The sequence below is a fragment of the Falco rusticolus genome, chromosome 7, assembly GCF_015220075.1.
Source record: "Falco rusticolus isolate bFalRus1 chromosome 7, bFalRus1.pri, whole genome shotgun sequence".
NCBI lineage: Eukaryota > Metazoa > Chordata > Aves > Falconiformes > Falconidae > Falco > Falco rusticolus.
Window position 1 is genome coordinate 41953937 of NC_051193.1, and position 17001 is coordinate 41970937.

The 17001-nt window shown below is 41.2% G+C and overlaps 1 protein-coding gene across 2 annotated transcripts in view; it reads left to right on the forward strand.

Moving 5' to 3' along the window:
- The window catches only part of ITPK1 (inositol-tetrakisphosphate 1-kinase), a 149366-nt gene that overhangs the window by 75107 nt on the left and 57258 nt on the right, over nucleotides 1–17001 (forward strand). For both annotated transcript variants that reach the window (XM_037394329.1, XM_037394330.1), the window contains exons 4-5: nucleotides 793–918; nucleotides 10384–10501. In XM_037394329.1, the coding sequence (XP_037250226.1) occupies nucleotides 793–918; nucleotides 10384–10501 (244 nt within the window). The remainder of the gene's footprint in view (nucleotides 1–792; nucleotides 919–10383; nucleotides 10502–17001) is intronic.

The window sequence follows — 17001 nt, forward strand, 5'->3', positions numbered from 1 at the left end:
TTAGTACCCTTGCATACAGCCCATCAGGTCCAGTACCTTTTTTGCATTAAGATTTCCTCAAGAGATCCCTAACTTAATCCTTTTCCAGTACAGGTGGTTCCTCTGTTCCTTGAACCCTTTCTTGGTACCAAGGACCAAGCCCTGTGACACATCACCACCACTTTTGTGCCTTCCCATGCTGTCTGGAGCAGAGTTTCTGCACACCCCACCCCAAACCTTAGTCCCCTATCCAGCTAACTGCCAAAGTCTGCTAGTGGGAGTGTTCTGGGAGCCGTGTTCCTCCTTATCAGCTTAATAGCTGTCTCTGCAACAGATGAATTCGCGAAGATCCTGAGTCACTTGCTTTTGTGTTACCTGTATTACTGTCCTGGGTGCTGTTTTGTGCAATCCCAGAGGGCGAAGGGCACAGCTGACATTCCTTTTATTAGTTGTGATAATCTTTGTTGGCCTATTCCTTCTGCATGTATGTCTTAAGTACCAAGAAAGAGAGCTGAAGAGGGAGATGTTGTCTCACGGTGAAGCCCAGGGAAGTGTTTGGATGAAGGATGCTTGCCATTGATTTCGCTGCTTTTTTATGGAATTAGATGTACACTGCTGAGGAATAAATGTCTGAGTAATTTATTCTGACATTTAGTGAAATGTAAATTCTCAAGGATTTGGGTAACATAGCAAAATAAAGGCAGCATGTAAAGTAAATGCCTTTTGTGTGGCAGCAACACCTTGGGTGGTGGCAAGGACAAGAGCCTCAGATCTTCCATGTATTAATAAAAGGTTTCTCTCTGGTTTCTTCAGCTTGACCTCACCAAACCCATTGAAGATCAGGGCCCTTTGGATGTGATCATACATAAACTGACAGATGTCATCCTTGAAGCAGACCAGAATGACAGCCAGTCACTGGAGTTGGTTCACAGGTTCCAGGTAAGTGGTTCTTTCATAGTCCTCCGGCATTTCAAGCAGGAGGATGATCTTGGTGCAGCAGATTCAGTCTGTTTGCTGTGCAGTTGGCATAGTTTGAAAAGAGCTCCCTGGCATACTGCTGCCCTGCTACTGATAGCCCAGCAAAAATAGTTTTCTTAGTCTGAAATAAGCTTGCACCTTTGTATAGGTTTTATGTTGTATTGGTAAGGTTAGTAAGAACTGGTTTCCCACCAGATGTTGTCCTGATGTCGGTCCAAGTGCATGAGTGCTATTCACAAAGCGGAACAGGTGTTTGCAGAGTCCTTTACGTGCATCTCTCCATAACAGAAGCCACTAAATGAATTTGGGCCAGTTCTGTCTAGTCTTCCCAGATCCTGGAACGCTTATTTCTGTAACATCAAGGTTACTGTGAGTGATTCTGTCCTCTAGTGCTGAGAATCCTGTTCTGTTAATTATTTTTTTTCCCCTCAAGTTTACATTGAAGGTCAGAAATACACAGGGCATAGTGGTACAGAGAACTCTTTTCCCAGAGAATTCTTTGCAGTAGTTTGAATGCCAATGAAAATGATAAAACAACACTTCTATCATTTTAAAAGGTGTTGCTTCTGGTGGGTAACTGATCAAAGCTATATTCTTTTCTTCTTCAAAGAGAAGCAACATTAAAAAAAGATACCAGAATGTTATGGAATGTCCTTATGTCAGATGGAAAACCGACTCAGACAAATTCTGCAATTTTGACAATTTTGCTTTCTTGGGAAATGATGTTCTCTTTGCTCTGCTTAATGTCCTACAACTTGTAATCCAGAAAATATTTTACTTAACAGAGTCAATATTCTCTTTGCTCTAGTTACAAAGCTTTTTTTCTTCTTCCTGCCTGTGTATTACTGAAACACACAGAGGAGACAAAAAGGTTTGACTTGTGGGTCTGGCCCTCTGGCACCATTTCTCTGAACAGTAGATGACTGTTCGTCACTAAGTAGTGCAGGCATCTGCTTTCTACAGCACTGGAAAATTGTAAATACCTCTCTCCACAGTAATGCGTGCTCCATATATGTTCTTCCAGAGCTCAGGCAGTAGGACCATGTGGAAGTGAGGATAAGATTGAGACAGTCAGATGGAGAAGAAATAGTTCCTTGTCTCCTTACTTGCTGAACAAGTTCTACTGTATTTACTAATCTAACAGTATGAACTATTTATGACGGATATAAATCTGTGAAAAGCACCCTGTGGATACAGAGCTTTGTCTTATACTAGTGTCTTTTGTGCAGTGATGCACAGTGTGATGGTGGTGAATTCTGCTCATTCTTTGAGAACTCCTCTAAATTTTCATCTTCATTTCACGCCTCTGTTGATGTTGGTTTTAGTCTGGTTTTGAACGTTCTGCCTAATTCCAGTTTAGCATTGCTGTGTTCACAACAGCAAGCTTCAGCCAAGCATACTCTAGAAAGGCTGTTGCAGGGCTACACTAAGAAACTTGTTTAATTCTTGCAAAATGCTTAGATCCAGCTGGCTGGTGCCTTCAAGGCCTTCATTTTTAGGAATATTAAATTTAACCACAAAAGAAAATAATAAAAAAGCCAAGAATGTTAGAGGAGAACTTAATGTTCTTTCTTCTCTCCCTGTCATTAGTTCTTGGTTGTACGGTAAACACCATATTATCTAATATATCTATTCTTTTTGAGGATGCCATCTTCCTGCAAATAAGTGCAATGTAATGCCTCAAGAATTAGAAGGGGACCCTGGAATGTGAGTGCAGTCTCATGCTTTTCCATAGTTTCGGTATGTGATACGGACCATCCTGTTTGCATCTCTATGCTTTTGTTTTGCAAGCTGTAAATTAAAGGGAACGGTATTAACTGCCTTTTGAGATTAATATGAGAAGCCCTTTAGGTCAGCTCAGAATGGTTGTCATAAGGGTTTGTTTGTTTCTGTGTGGAGCTCTGGTATGAAATTGTAGTAGCTATGATGACATCAGATTAACAGAGCAAGTTACAAGTCACACTGATGTCTGATGATCTGTCTTTACAGATAGTGTTCTTTAGCATAGCCCAGTGGGTGACTTGTCCACAATCATGTAGTTGAACTAGGATGTAGGTTTCCATCTACTGGACTACATGTATTTCTGACTGTGGGTATGGAATCATAATCTCTCAGTATCTTCAAAGCTCATGGATTAAAAAAAGATCCTCTTCCAGTGCCTTCCAAACTGGCAGAGGATCTTTTTCTAGTGAGTGGGATAGAGGGCAGGGACCCCTGTGAGCAGGCTGCTGAATGATACCCTCTCCCCAGTAAAGCAAGGCCTTGAGCTTCTGGTTCTGCACATGTGACTGAGCTGTGCTACATCACTGGCACACAGGAAACTGTCCTTGTAGTAAAACATGTACCCAGGAACCAGCGGAGTAGTGGAGAGGCCAGTCAGCATTGAGCTGCATGCCAAAGTATGTTTAAAGGGTATACTCAGGTAATTTTTTATATGGGGCAGAAACTGGCAGGAAGTTACTGCCTGTCTCCATCTGTCCTATATTATTTCTAAGATACTGAAGACTATTAGAAATGAAGAGAAATATTCCCTAGAAAAAATAAATGGTAAGACTCCATCTGTATAAAGTGCGTGGGGGGTGGTTTGGTTTGTGGGGTTTTTTTAAACTAAAATCAATGAGCAACTTCAAAAATGTGAAGTGACCACCTTGCAAGAGAGCTACTTAGTGTGTGTGATGTTGCATAAGCACTGTGGTATTTCTGGCACCTGCACACAAGTGGAAATAGTGTGGTTCCTTTACTGTGCATTTAATTGACCAAAAAAGTTATAATGATCTTAACCAGACCAAACAGTGCAAAATTCATCATGCTAATTTTCCTGCTATTGAATATAAACATAACAGCAAGATCATACCTGGCACTGTTGGCTCCGTAAAGTAGTCTTCCAGGAAGCAGGGGCAAGGGATCCTTGACCACAGGAGGAGGAATGATATGCCAGGCTATATTTATGACCTTTGTAAGAATAACTTTTTTTTCAGAGCTGTATTGTAGAGGCCTTGACCATCTCATCTGCAAGTGCTGAGGAGGAAACTGGTTTCACATTTACATGAGTCTGTGTGCCTGCTCTCTGGAGTCTCTGATGAACTGTTGCACGGTCTGGTGGGAGAATGGTCATAGACTAGGAAGTCTCTTAGCATGCCCTTTTAGTCTTGCTGTTTAATGACTGTTCTCAATTGCTTTGTAAATTGCCATTACAGGAGACTCTGAAAACAGCAAGGAAGAATTGCCTGTAGCCAGTGGGCTTTTTAGCTGCAGAAGACCTTTAGGTCTGAACTTTCTGAGGTCTTCGTGCTAGCTGGATGTGGTCTGGGCTGCAGTTTCTCAGGAGAGCATTGGTGGGTGGAAGCTGCTCTCACTGCGTTGAAGATCAGTGATGAATGCCTAGTGATCTCATCCAAAGCCCAAATGAAGACTGCATGCAGCACCTAGTGTAATGCGTGAAGTGCAAAGTAGAGAAATCTTTCAATTTCCTTCATAGGACACTTGGATCCTTACTTTGGGGATGATGATTATTTGTAGAGATGATGAAGTCTCCCTACCCACTGTAACACTTGGCTGAACTGACTGAACATAGTTTATTTGTTGCCTGGCAAAAAAAAAAAAAAATTGTTACAGTCCTTGGTGGTTCCTTCTTGACCATTGGAACATGAAGAGAAGTCAGGTGGGAAGAGGCGTAGTCCCCAAGGGTCCCTTTCACTTGCTGGTGCTCCAGTTCCTGTCATCTTGGTGGGAAAAAGAACCTAACTATGCCAGTTCGTGCCTTCTAGACAAAGTTTATGACTTTGAGTATGTTTTAGTTTCTGTAAGACATTGACTGGGAGATCTTTGTTATGTTCTGATCAGAGCAAAGTACTGTCTGGTCAGCTGCTAGTCGTAGCTGTACAGGGGCTTGAGTAGCTTCATTCATTGCAGCTTCACACTAGTCTGTTCCATTCAAAATGATGGCCTCAGTGATGGAAAATCAGTAAGGTTATTGATTTGTCTTTCAGAGCTTTTTCTGAACAGCTTCTTTTTGTATTAGCTTTCTTTAAAAAAGATAATCAGAAACAGGTTTTATTCCTAGGCTTCTGCTATCAGGTAGATGAAAATTTAAGGTGTCATGTCCCGCTGCCCCCAAACTATTGACTCTCCCACTCTGAAGTTGTCCAGGAAAGGCTCTTCTATTCTTGATTCAGAAGCTTTCTTAGAAGGACTTGAGACTGAGAAGAAAGAAAACTAGGGAGATACTTTGGAAGGGAAGGAGTTAGGGCATTGTTCTTGCTGCATTGCTTGCTTTCTTCAGAAGTCTCAGCTGTGAGAAGGTGATTTGGGTACATACTCAGGGAGGTTATGCCAGTAGATTTTTAATGCTGCTTTTTTACTAAAGATACTAGTCCATTCTGTTTCTGGTTTTCAACTTCGTACTTGCAGAATACTTACACATTTCAAATTTCTTTTTGCATGCTCTGCTGAGAAAAGGCAAGTGAAAAATTAAAGGAACCATCAACTCTTAGTAATTTTTTTTTTCTTATTGGGGGTACAGGGTGAGACACAAAGTTGAAATAGTCTGTTTGCACCTGAATTCACAGACCAGTACCTGTGTTTTTCCCATTTGAAAAATAACTGGTTTACATTTATTGGAAGAGCCTCATAAGGAGGCAAAGTTAACTAAAAATTTGGCATTCAAGTGCTAACTGGTATGACAGCTTCCTGTGGGTAGATATTTGCAAGATGAAGCAGTGGTGGACCTCTAAAGGCAAACCAAGGAAGCTGAATACTTAGAAAGTTGCTTTGAGATGTACAGTGAATAGAAATTTAAAACAGAGGAGATTTGTCCCCACTTCCCTTTGCTATACGCCTCATCCCTCCCAGCCACTGCAGGAACCTCCTTTAAATTTAGAGAAAAACAATTTTGAGATGAGTTCAAGATCCAACTTGCCTACACCTTCCCTTTTGGAAGGAGGTGTCCATAGAAAGAGACCAGCAGAGCCCAAGACAGAAAAAAGGAACTTGTAAGTCTGAATCTGATGCAAACTCTTTAGACAAACTTGTGTCTGTCTTTACATATGTTTCCCCTTGTTGCAGTCTGTTGTTACAAGCAGTCAGCTTCATGTTTCTGTACATGTAAAAACACAAATCCAAACGCTGTTATTGTTTCATTTGCTTTTTTTTTTTTTCTTAATCTGGAACTTTTGTTTAGTATTAAATGAAAGATTATAGATGTTTTATTACTTAGTAATTAAATGAATTCAATGAGTCAGTGAATCTCTGTGATTGTCTAATGACCTAATATTTGCAGTAGATACTATTATCAACATTCTGTTAAAATACATTAAATAAATAAATAAATCATGAGCTACCTTTTTGGATAAAAGCACAAAAACCGCTATTCTCATCTATACATGGGCTTCTCAGGAAAAGTTTTTTTTTAAAAAAATCTCTGGGTTATATCCAGAGGTATTTAATAGGGAACATGAAATATTCAGTCTCTCTTTGATTTCAAGTTACATTGCTGGCCTTCTGCCAGTAAAAGGGCTGGTACAGAGCAGGACTGAACGCCAAGCCTGGAATACAAACAAAGGAGGATCTGCTAAAAGTCTTTGTTCTTTCTTGTTTGCTTTTATTATGTCAAAGATTGTAAAGAGGAAAAGATAGACCTTGTCTGGGTCAAGCTGAACTGCAGCCCAAGGACAGAGCCCTTTCAAAATATCGTTGGGAAGCCTAAATATCCTCCAGACTGTTGCCTGCATTTTTGAGTCTGCTGTTGGATACTAGTCTCTGGTAAATCCACCAAAGGAGAGCACAGAGTTGTTTTGTTGGACTGACCAGAGAAGATTTGAATGTTCAAAGTTGAAAGACAGTGCTGTACTGAAAACTATCTCTTGGCTTCATTGTTTCTCTTTTCCTTCTGTAGCTGCTCCATTTTTGAGTTCATGTGTGTAATAGCTCATCTGCTATCCAAATTCTTAGACATAAACCTTTCATGTTTATCCAGATCTGTATTTCTGGTAGCGGAGCCATTCTGTGCCATGGGAAAAGGGCTGCTACTTAGGCTACATCAGCATTAACATCAATCTGTTAAGTGATCTTCACATTTATATATTCAATAAAACGTGATGCCTGAGTGTGCAGCAGTTGCTAGTAAAGAACCAAAGCTTATGAAAGGTTTCTCATTGGCTACCATAATTGTTCCTGTGAAGCGAACAAAATTGATTTCTTCTTATTGTAATTTCCTCTTGGGAATTGGTTTACGGTTTGGATTCTTAAATTCTTTACTTCTTTTAAGTAACTTTCTGTGCATAGATATTGGAACTCTTTCTTTTGCGTATGCTGGTGATGTATGGATGTGAGGTGTGGGAGACCGGTAAAGTGTTGGTAGCATACGTGCCCAAGGGGAGGCTGTGTGATTTGCTTTGGGGGGATCCTAGTGCAACTTGATGGTTCTGGATCTGAGTGCAGAGTCAATGCTTTTGTGATGGAAATCAAAGCAATGCACAATACATGAGAAGAGATGCAGAGCTGTAAGAGTTATAATTCCTGTGCCCTCTGGCTGGCCAAGTACCTAAGCCTGTAAATGGAGAAGAGCTCTTGTGTGTGTGTGTGAAGGGGCTGTTGCCTTATGCTCAAGTGCAGTTCTTCACCTTACAGTAATTTGCTAAAGTCCTCCAGACTCTAAATGGCTTCTGGAAAACAGCACCCATGTCCTTCATCTTCATCAGTTCTTTCAGGTTTGCCTTAGAGAGCTTTTTGAAGGTTCCTTAAGGCAACAGGATGAGAAATCAGTCACTGGAAAGTCAGCTAAGATGTTGACTTCTGTTGACATGTTGCCTGGTGGAGAATGGCCTTGGGATCATGCCTTCATTCCTGTTAAACTTTGTTATGCTGTGTCAAGCTTACTGCTTGAATGATCTTTTAATACGATTTAGAGCTATTATCATTATAAAGGACTGTGAAGTTCCTTAGAGAAAGCATAGAAAAGCAAGGCTCCCTCTGGAAGTATTTAATGTGAGCCAAGATAACGAGTAAAACCCACCTAACCCAAGGATGTGAGGATAGTCCTCAGCGCTGAGGTGAGCATTAGGAATATTTGGGAAAGGTGCACAAGGAGCTAGGAGAGGGAAAAATCATTCCCTCCTTGGAGGGGAGTGAAGGGGATGGAGGCCACAGGCAGGTTGAATGTATGCGTGAGGTGAAGGATTAGTATGTTCAGAGTAGGGGCTGGGCCAGGGCGGAAGTATGGAAAGCTTGATTTCTAGGTGAAACCAGAGACCGGTTGAGGCAGAAGGGTGGTCAGCACAGTGTGAAAGGAAGAGCTAGTACATCCATTAGAAACGCTGCAGGACCTTTGCTGTCAGATCTTTGCTGAGGTCACATTTTGGAGCTGTGGCTTGTTCAGTCGTTACCGTGCATGCTTACCTGCTGCCCCACCAGGCTGTCTGCAGCTCATCCTCTCAGCGTGCTCACGAACATGCACACTGTGGTAGCTCCCTATCTTTTGAGCTGAGGCACAGAGGGGCTAAAAGAGCTGTCTTGTTTTGCTTTAGATATGTTGAGATACTCAACGCAGTTTCATGATCAGCAAGTTTAAGCTAGTGCCATCATCACTGGATAATCCTAACTCCACAAGGTGTCCTTTAGCTGCTGCGTAAAAGGGCACGTATGCATAAACGTAGGAGTTTAAGATGCATTAGGTAACAAGTTTCTGTGTCTCTCAAAAAAAAAAAAAAGTAAAATCTCTTCTGTACTTCAAAGCTGACTGCTCTGCTTGAGACTCTGGAAGTACTGGGGGGAGGGGACTCAGGAAAACTGTTCTCTGTATGTTCTGGGTATTAATGACTTGAAGCGAACTCGACTTCTGTGCCAGTGAGCCAGAGAGGCTTTTTATCCAGCCTGCACTGCAAGAGTACAACAGCAGGGTCTCACAGTTTTGATGACTGACTGTGCAAAAGGCTCTGTCCCTTATTTTCCCCAAGTGGTAGCAAGGGTGAGCATGTCTTTGGGGAACTGACTCTTCTGTGTTCTGTGAGGATGATTAAATACATCAGGTACATGTATTACCACTGAAGGGTGCCTCATGCCGTGTCAAGGAAAGCTATTTGTGTGCTGTGGGTGATGCAGTGGGTTCATTAAACCCCAGTGCTGGATCCTCTTTGCCTCAAAAGAATAATCCCTTTTCTGCAAGCCATCAGTTCAGACTATGTAGTCAGAAGAAAGCAACAGTTAGCCAGTGCTAGGATTAGCACGAGGAAGTCTGCATTTCCAGTCAGTCTAGAGCAAAATCACTTGTTGGGAACAGATGATGTCGTTCTTTTCTCTTCAGCTCAGTATCTAGCAAAGCGTGTCTCCTCAGGCCACCTCATACTCCTCTGAAGTATCTTTTGTAGAATGTTTTGTTCTCTGAAGTAACCAACTTAAGGGAAGTAGGACCTGATGGAAGTCCATGACTTGCAGGAGCATTTACTATGCATTTGCATGAATGGATTTAAAGAAATGAGTGGAAGCATAAAGATGGCTTTGGGAAGTTGTGTAAAACGAAGGCAGATGCTAGCTTTGGAGATATTTGATTTTGGATAGGGTAAGATGGATGCTTGTTTCTCCCATTGACTTTATGGGGCCAGGTTGGGTCAATGATGAAGGAACTCAGCATCTGTTCTGAGCAACAGAAGGAAGTTTTGTTGGGTTTGCAAGGGCAGTGCCTCGCAGCTGTGTCTGTGTTCATAGCCAAAACGCAGTGGTGCAGTCATGACCTGAGTGAATGGGGAACTGAGATGAAGATCTATGAAAACACTAACTTTGTTTTGTTCTTGTAGTCAGGAGAGTATGAACTTAGAGAAGTAACAAGATAGATGCTTTCAAAACTCAATGAAGACACAGTGAAGCAGCAATCTCTTCAGCTCTGCCAAAAAAAATTTCAGCCCCTATCGTCCAGCTCTTAACACTGCCTTCAGCCCAGCTAGAGGACAGCAATAATAATAACATTAAAGAACCCAGATGTATTTCTGAGCTTAGTTCAGATAGTTGTGATGTCCATGTACAGTAATTCAATGCAAGGCTGACCCCAGGATAGCAGTGTGTCATTTTTCTTCTACTAATTGGTTTTCTCAGCCTTGCTCACAGCTGTTACTGTGGCACTTTGCCATTGGCTCCCTTCTGAGTTGATGTGGTTGAAGAACAGGTTTCACTGCTGATGGTGAGTCCACAGGAGAAGTTTTCCATCCTAAAACATGACAGTTAGATGTCATGTTTGTGTTTGTTTCACTTGTCAGTGAACTGTCAGACTGGTGACTTCTGGCATTGCCAGTGTCTGCTTGTGTCCCCTTGAAAAGAAGCTGGACACTGAGGTTTTTAACATTGTCTATTCTCTTCCTGTCTCACAATTTTTCTACAGTCTTCAGCCAACCTAATGCCTTTTTTTTTGTTTTTTTCTCCTATGTACTTGTTTTGCAGGAGTATATTGATGCTCATCCAGAAACCATTATCCTGGATCCTCTTCCAGCTATTCGTACGCTTCTGGACCGATCCAAGTCTTATGAGCTAATTCGGCAAATAGAGGCATACATGCAAGGTAGGCCAATACCTGCTCTCCCTCAAGACTTTTATTGTGACTAGAGAAAGAAACAGCTGGCTTCTGGAGGCTGGATGTGAGGTTTCCAATAGTAGTTTTGGGCCCCTTGCATTCTGTCTCTCCATGGGAGCAAAAACACTGAAGCATTCCTGTGTCACACGATTGCCCTCTGGAATCCCATGCTCTTCTTTTTCTGTATACACAAAGGAGGTTTGCATCTTGTTAAAAATACGATGTGGGTTTAATGGGGAGCATATTTACTACAGTGAACACCAGCAGAAATCTTCTGGAAAACGTTGTCTTTTTGTGCATATGCTGGTAAATGGAAATGACTTTACAAACTTAGCAGCTTGTCATAAGAATCCTGAGGCCTGAATTTGGGGGAGGTTTATGGAAGAAGAAAAATTGGTTTTGGAAAGGACTGAAATAAATTAAATTGTAAATAGAGCTAAGGTTTTTGAGAAGCATGGGAAGCCGGTTGCACAAGTTAATTGCTGGGGGGAAAATAAATGCATTTCTGGTGCTTGCTAGTTACCTGACAGAGACTGCTGCCTTTAACTGCATCATTTGAGTTGTATTCCCATGTTTAGAAGTCATGCCTTTTCAACCTGAATAACTCTAGTATCTCTCATTTTAACCATTGTAACTGTTGGGTTAAGTTAGTCTTTCATTCCCTTTTTACTTCTGTTACTGTCATATTCTTGAAACATTTATTGGCTTTTGAGTTTAAATCTAGGGTAGCTCTTTAAGTAACTTTCATATGTTAGATGACGGTGCTTAGGGGAAATTGCATTGCTGAACTATGTTCTAATGGGGTGTTGTTGGAATTACGGTTGTGTTTGTGTTATCACTATCTTGATAGGCCGATAAGAAGCTCATCAATTTGTATTTTTATAATTGTGGATTTACAGACATACTGTTTGCATCTGACCTGCCTGACCCCATTGGCTGTGTCTTTATATAAAAATAAGACTAATAACTTGCAGCACTCTCCCTTGTCTTTTGCAATCTCTTCAGGAGAAAATGTTCAATTAGTTTAAAAGGATTTTGTTTTGGAGTCCTTAATGCTGTCTGTGAGTGGGAGAGAAGTGCCGAGGGAAACCTGTGCTCTGAGGAACTATTGAGATTTTGTTTAGCAGTGGAGAGATTCAGTAGATTTTGGGTTTTTTCCTTAAATTGCTATCAGTACTATTATTGTTATCTCTATGAGAACAATATGCTTGGGAGAGCATCCAGTTTTTGCGAGTAGTTTGTCTTGTGCACATTTTGGCCTCCTCTGGTCAAACTGATGAGAAAAAGGAATAAATGCTTAAGGAAGAAAAAAAAGTAGGTTTGTATTCCGTTAAAACTGACACTTTAAAGAGAAGCTGTTAATAAAGTTGAGGAATGAAGTAAGGAAAAGCTTCACCTGTTCTCACTGGCTGCTGCAGCGTTAGATGACCATATTTCCCTGTGTCCCCCTGTGCACCACCACCCCCAACTTATTTCTGTCTCATCATCAGAAATAGCATAACAGAGACCTTGAACCAACTTTGTATTTAGCAGGGGAAGTCTCAGGAGAGCTGAGTAGTTGGCTGTCTTCTAGTTCTGGCCTAGTGACCAAAAAGTTATGTTCCTTTAGACAGTGTTTTTTCCCCCCCCTCCTTGTTTTCACCTGCTAAATCGTATTTTGTACTTTGCAGCTGTCATGGCATATCCCAAGGCATGAGCACTTAAAAAACTCAAGTAGGAATACATCAGTGATTAGCACTGCAAGTCATTACCAAGAAAATAATATTGTAGTCTTTAGCTGTAACTAGAAAGCCCAGTTTATCATAGGATACCAAAATGATGTGGTGGGTTAAGGTCAGTGCAAGGGATTATCTCTTCCAAAGGAATGCCATAAACTCTGGAGGGTTGAATACAGAGAAATCTGCTGTTGAAAGTCTTTCAAAAGAAAATTCAGTGTTTATTTACAGACCAGTTTTGGATTCAGGTGATCACTACCTCTATTTGAATTATATTGAATTATATATAAATGAAGTATAGTCTTTTTTTATGATCTTAAGTTCACATTTCATCTCAACCCTGTAGACCTTACAAGAACTGTATAACTAACAATTTGTACCAGTTGGGTTAAAGGGAGAATGACCATGTGCTCTGCTGACTCCAGTGTGTATGGTGCTGAATCCTTCTCTGTGTTGCCGGCACCTTTGAAAATGGCAGATGTTGCTGAGGAGAGTGTGTTCTGCAGCAGCAGGGTCCCGTGTTCTATCAACAGCTTGATTTTAAGTATAATTCTCTTTCACAAGTCCATGTTAATAATGCCTTGCCTGCCCTTTTGATAGTAAATTCTCCATGCTTCCTGAAAACGAGAATCCCTATTTGAAGTGTCTAAAACTGACCATCTGGACAGCATCAGGCTTTCTGAAAGTCCTGTAGCTAGCTCTTTGTTGAGTCAAATGTCTGAGCGCGAAGTACTCCTGAGAATGGGCTGGAAAGACACTTGTGCCACACTGTCTCTGTTACCAGTCTGTGGCCATTAAAGGAACTGAGGTGGAGAACTAGTAACAAGGCAGAAGTTGTATGTGTAGTCTGAGGGAAAGCATGCGGCTGTGCTTGGCCTTTCCATGTCCTAGACTAACCCTGTAAGCACCCAGGCCTTGCGGAAATAAAAGGTTCACAGATTTGCAGAATCACTGAGGTTGGAAGAGGACCTCATGAGAACTCATAGTCCCACTCCCTGTTCAAAGCTGGATCCTCTAGAGGAGGTTCCCCAGGTCCACGTCCAAGTTGGATTTTGTATACTTCCACAGATGGAGATTGCACAACCTCTCTGGGCAACCTGCTCCAAGGTTCACCTTCAGCATGGGGTGCTAGCATGCCGCTAGCAGTTGCTGGAGGTGACCTGCAGAGATTATTTTCTTTGGTATAGGTAGTGATATCTCCCTTGGAAGAAAGTGGGACTGTCTTCTGAAAAAGCAAAAACTTTAAGAGATACTGCAGGATTGATTTTAATGGATTCTGTTTTGGAAGCAAGAGTCTGGCCTTCCAGACTTCCTCTTTTTCCTGTTCTTTGTTAATTTAAGTGCAACCTCTAAAAGAGCTAGTCATTCTGAAATCTTCACTTTGGAGTCTTTTTTAAAAGATTTGAAAAAATAAAGGTTACATTCCCAACTTGCATCTTGCATAGCTGGCAGGTCTATCTTGAAATAAATCACTGAATAGATTTCTTTTTTTTTTTTGTATAGCAGTTGAGTTCCCTCAGCAGCTGTTATTGCTTTGTTTACTTAGCTGTGAAGAATTGCTTCTGATATAAAAGTGCTCTAGATCAGGTTCTGTAATGTTTGGTGAAAGATTAGGAGCATTATTCAATGGAAAATTCAATTTTAGCAGGCTATTGTATGGTTGGAGCTGTGCCAGCCTTTTTTAAGCTTTAACCTTACAAAAGATAACTGAATTCTCTGATGCTGTGTTGAAAAGATGTGATCCTACAGCCTCAGAATTCAAGACCTGACTTAAAATTACACTTAAGATGGTAATAGAGTGACTAGACACTAACTAACCTTTTTATATTATATTTTTAGTTTTAGGGTTAAAAACTCTTAAAATTCCCTACCTATCTTACAAATAATAATCTACACTGAAGGAATTTAAACCAAAACTGAAGTAAACATGCTACACGGTGCTCCACCTAGTTAGTGTTCCCATCTGCCACTCAGCTTCCTTTGCTGTCTCAAGTGACTTACAGGTTTCTTTGATAATGTTTGAACTTCAGATATTGCAGACCCTGGAGTTAATTTCTTTAACCATTTCCACCTGGCTTTTTTCCATGATTTAAAAATCTTCTTGTTCTTAGATTCTTAAATTTAACTCCATATCTGAAATTTCTACTGAAACTAGTCTCTGCAGAGTTCCCCTAGAAGAGAGAACTCCTGCGTGAGCCAAGCTGCAACTCCTGAATTTCTTTCTCCTAACAGTCTTTTTTGAAATATGGGAACTATTCCCTCAGGTCTCTAACAGCATAAAACCCTTTCGCTGTGATATTTTCATCCCAGCATGTAATCAAAATCATTTATGTTTGATTGCTTACTACTTACATAAGATGCTTTTGCTGCTGTGTGCACTCCTGATTTTGGGGGATGTTACAGAACAGATCATAGTATCTTTCTGTTTTCTCTGGGTTTCTTCTTATCACATTCTGTCTGCCTGTCTTAGAAATACTCCTTGAATAGCTGCATGTATCTTTTGTGACCAGGGGAGAGGCTCAGCATGATGCAGTGGATCAGGGTTTTCTACTTGGTGCTAGTTCTGACTTGCTGCATGACTTTGGGCCCAGCATTTCACCCCTTTGCATCTCTTTCTTCTCTTAACACTCACCTGCATGTCTCTTTCTTTGAGATACCACATTTTTCTGGGCAGAAACCTCTTTTCCAGATACACATACTCTTGATACAGTGAGTCTCTGATGCCAAGCAATCTGCGTAGGTTTGTTTTAAAAGAAATTGTAGATCTCTTCTTGAGTAGAAGACCGCATTTTTACAATTCAGTGCCAACGCAGGTAGTCAGGTTTTATTTTCTGGAAGTTTCGGAGCATGTACATTGCTGGAGTGATGCATACCCGGAACTTCTCCAAATCAGGCCACCCAGTTAAAAGCACCTGAAAATAGCTGTATATATGTAGCTCTAGGCATTCATCTTTTGAAACTGTGGCCTCTGCTGTGTGGCCTACTTCTCATAGAAATTTTGGTCAGAGAGGAAGGAGAAGAATAGTCACACAGGTCAACTTCAGGCACTTCTATCTGTATTTGAAGCTCCCATTAAAATGAAAAATATAGTTTTAATTTAAAGGCTCTAAATCACCTGCCTGAGGCTCACTTGTTCATGTAGGGACATACCAGTAAAGCATCTAAGTTAGAGGGCTGATGTTAGCTACTGCAAATAACTGTGTCAGTTTTTGGATGCAAGTGTCTCCCTTGTTGATTGTATGCTCTCTTTCCACCAAGAACACATGCAAACAGATATCTCATTGCCTCGCTCCAAGTGTTGTGCGTGTTCACTTACTGCATTTTAATTTCTCTCTGAAAACTAGCATACATGTGTGGAGGGAAGTAATAGGAATTGAATTAATATTCTCTGTGACTGGAAGGAGTTTGTCCAAAGTGCACCAGCACACAGCAGTGCTGCACGTGGCGCTGCTCTGTACCCCAGTTGTCAGCACTCGGTAGGTCTCAGCCCTGCTCTGTCAAACTGGAAAGATTCTGGGACTTTTGACCCAGGGAGGTGCCACGTGACATCTTTCTCATAAAAGCTCATTCATTCATCTAGGAGGGGGTTGACAAAGGGACATGGATGTGTCGGTGTTATGATAAACAAGCCCTGGCTTTGAAATTTAAAGTAGACAGCTGCTTCCAAAGGACTAGATCCTACCCTGAGAGAGGTGGCAGGAAAAGAAAGCAGGAAGCTCCGAAGGGAACCTGGAATCTTCTTTCTTGTACCATTGCATGCTCTTGTTAAGGTAGTTTACAAAAGGATTTTCTAAGGTAAAAATGCTGAAAGCTAACCACTTCTTAAACAGAAAATGCAAACAGACTCTCCTTTCCCTTCTTGCCTCTCCTCCCCCCTGCCAGGTTTTCATTATTTTGAGCTGTCAGCTCTGTCCCAGTGCGGGTAGGAGGGACCAGAGAGCTGGGGGCCTCTGTGGAAATGATGGGCACAGTCCCTGTTCTCCCAGCCAGGAGGGAGCGTCTGCTGGCCTGCTGCTTCTGGCCTGCTAAGATACATCAGCTTGGTTTAGTTCAAGCTGATAGAGCAGTCCAACAAACAGAAAGCCTAGAAAATAATATAGAAAATATTTTTATCATTTTGTCTCACAGTGGGCCAGTCAGAACTCCTTGAACCAACAAACAATCTTCTCCTTTAATCCTAGTAGTCCTGATGGTTACTGAGCTTTCAAAGTAAGCCTGTCTGTAAAGTTCAGATGTTACTTTTGGGTGCACTTAAGTTTAATCTTAAAATCTTGCGGGTTTTTGTGGTCAGATATGGGCAGTCTGCATCTCACTTTGTTTAGCTGTATCTAAAAAGAAACAAGACTGGACCTTTTATCCATTTATTTCATACTAGTGTTGGAGACTTTTGGTTTGCATCTATATGCATCTTTTCAAAGCATTTGTGTACTTGATAAAGCCAAAAACATGGAAAAGTTTATAGCGATTGAAGCAAGATCTTCTATGAATTTTGTGTTTGGGGCTTGCATGGATCTGAAGAATGACCAGATCTGCTTTTATGGGGTAAACATATAAGTCATGACTGCACTCTGTTGTCATGGGGCTTTCCTATGACATCTCCAAATTGGGTTTTAAGAACAGAACATGGATTAATTCTTGAGAGTTACTGTCTGTCTAGAATTAGGAAAGGAGGAGCAGGGATTCTTCTGGTCATGAGGAAGTCTTTGCTGAATAAACCGGATGTTTTAAATTCCAGCACAGTTGTGTTTCAAGTTATTCTGATTCTCTTGAGTA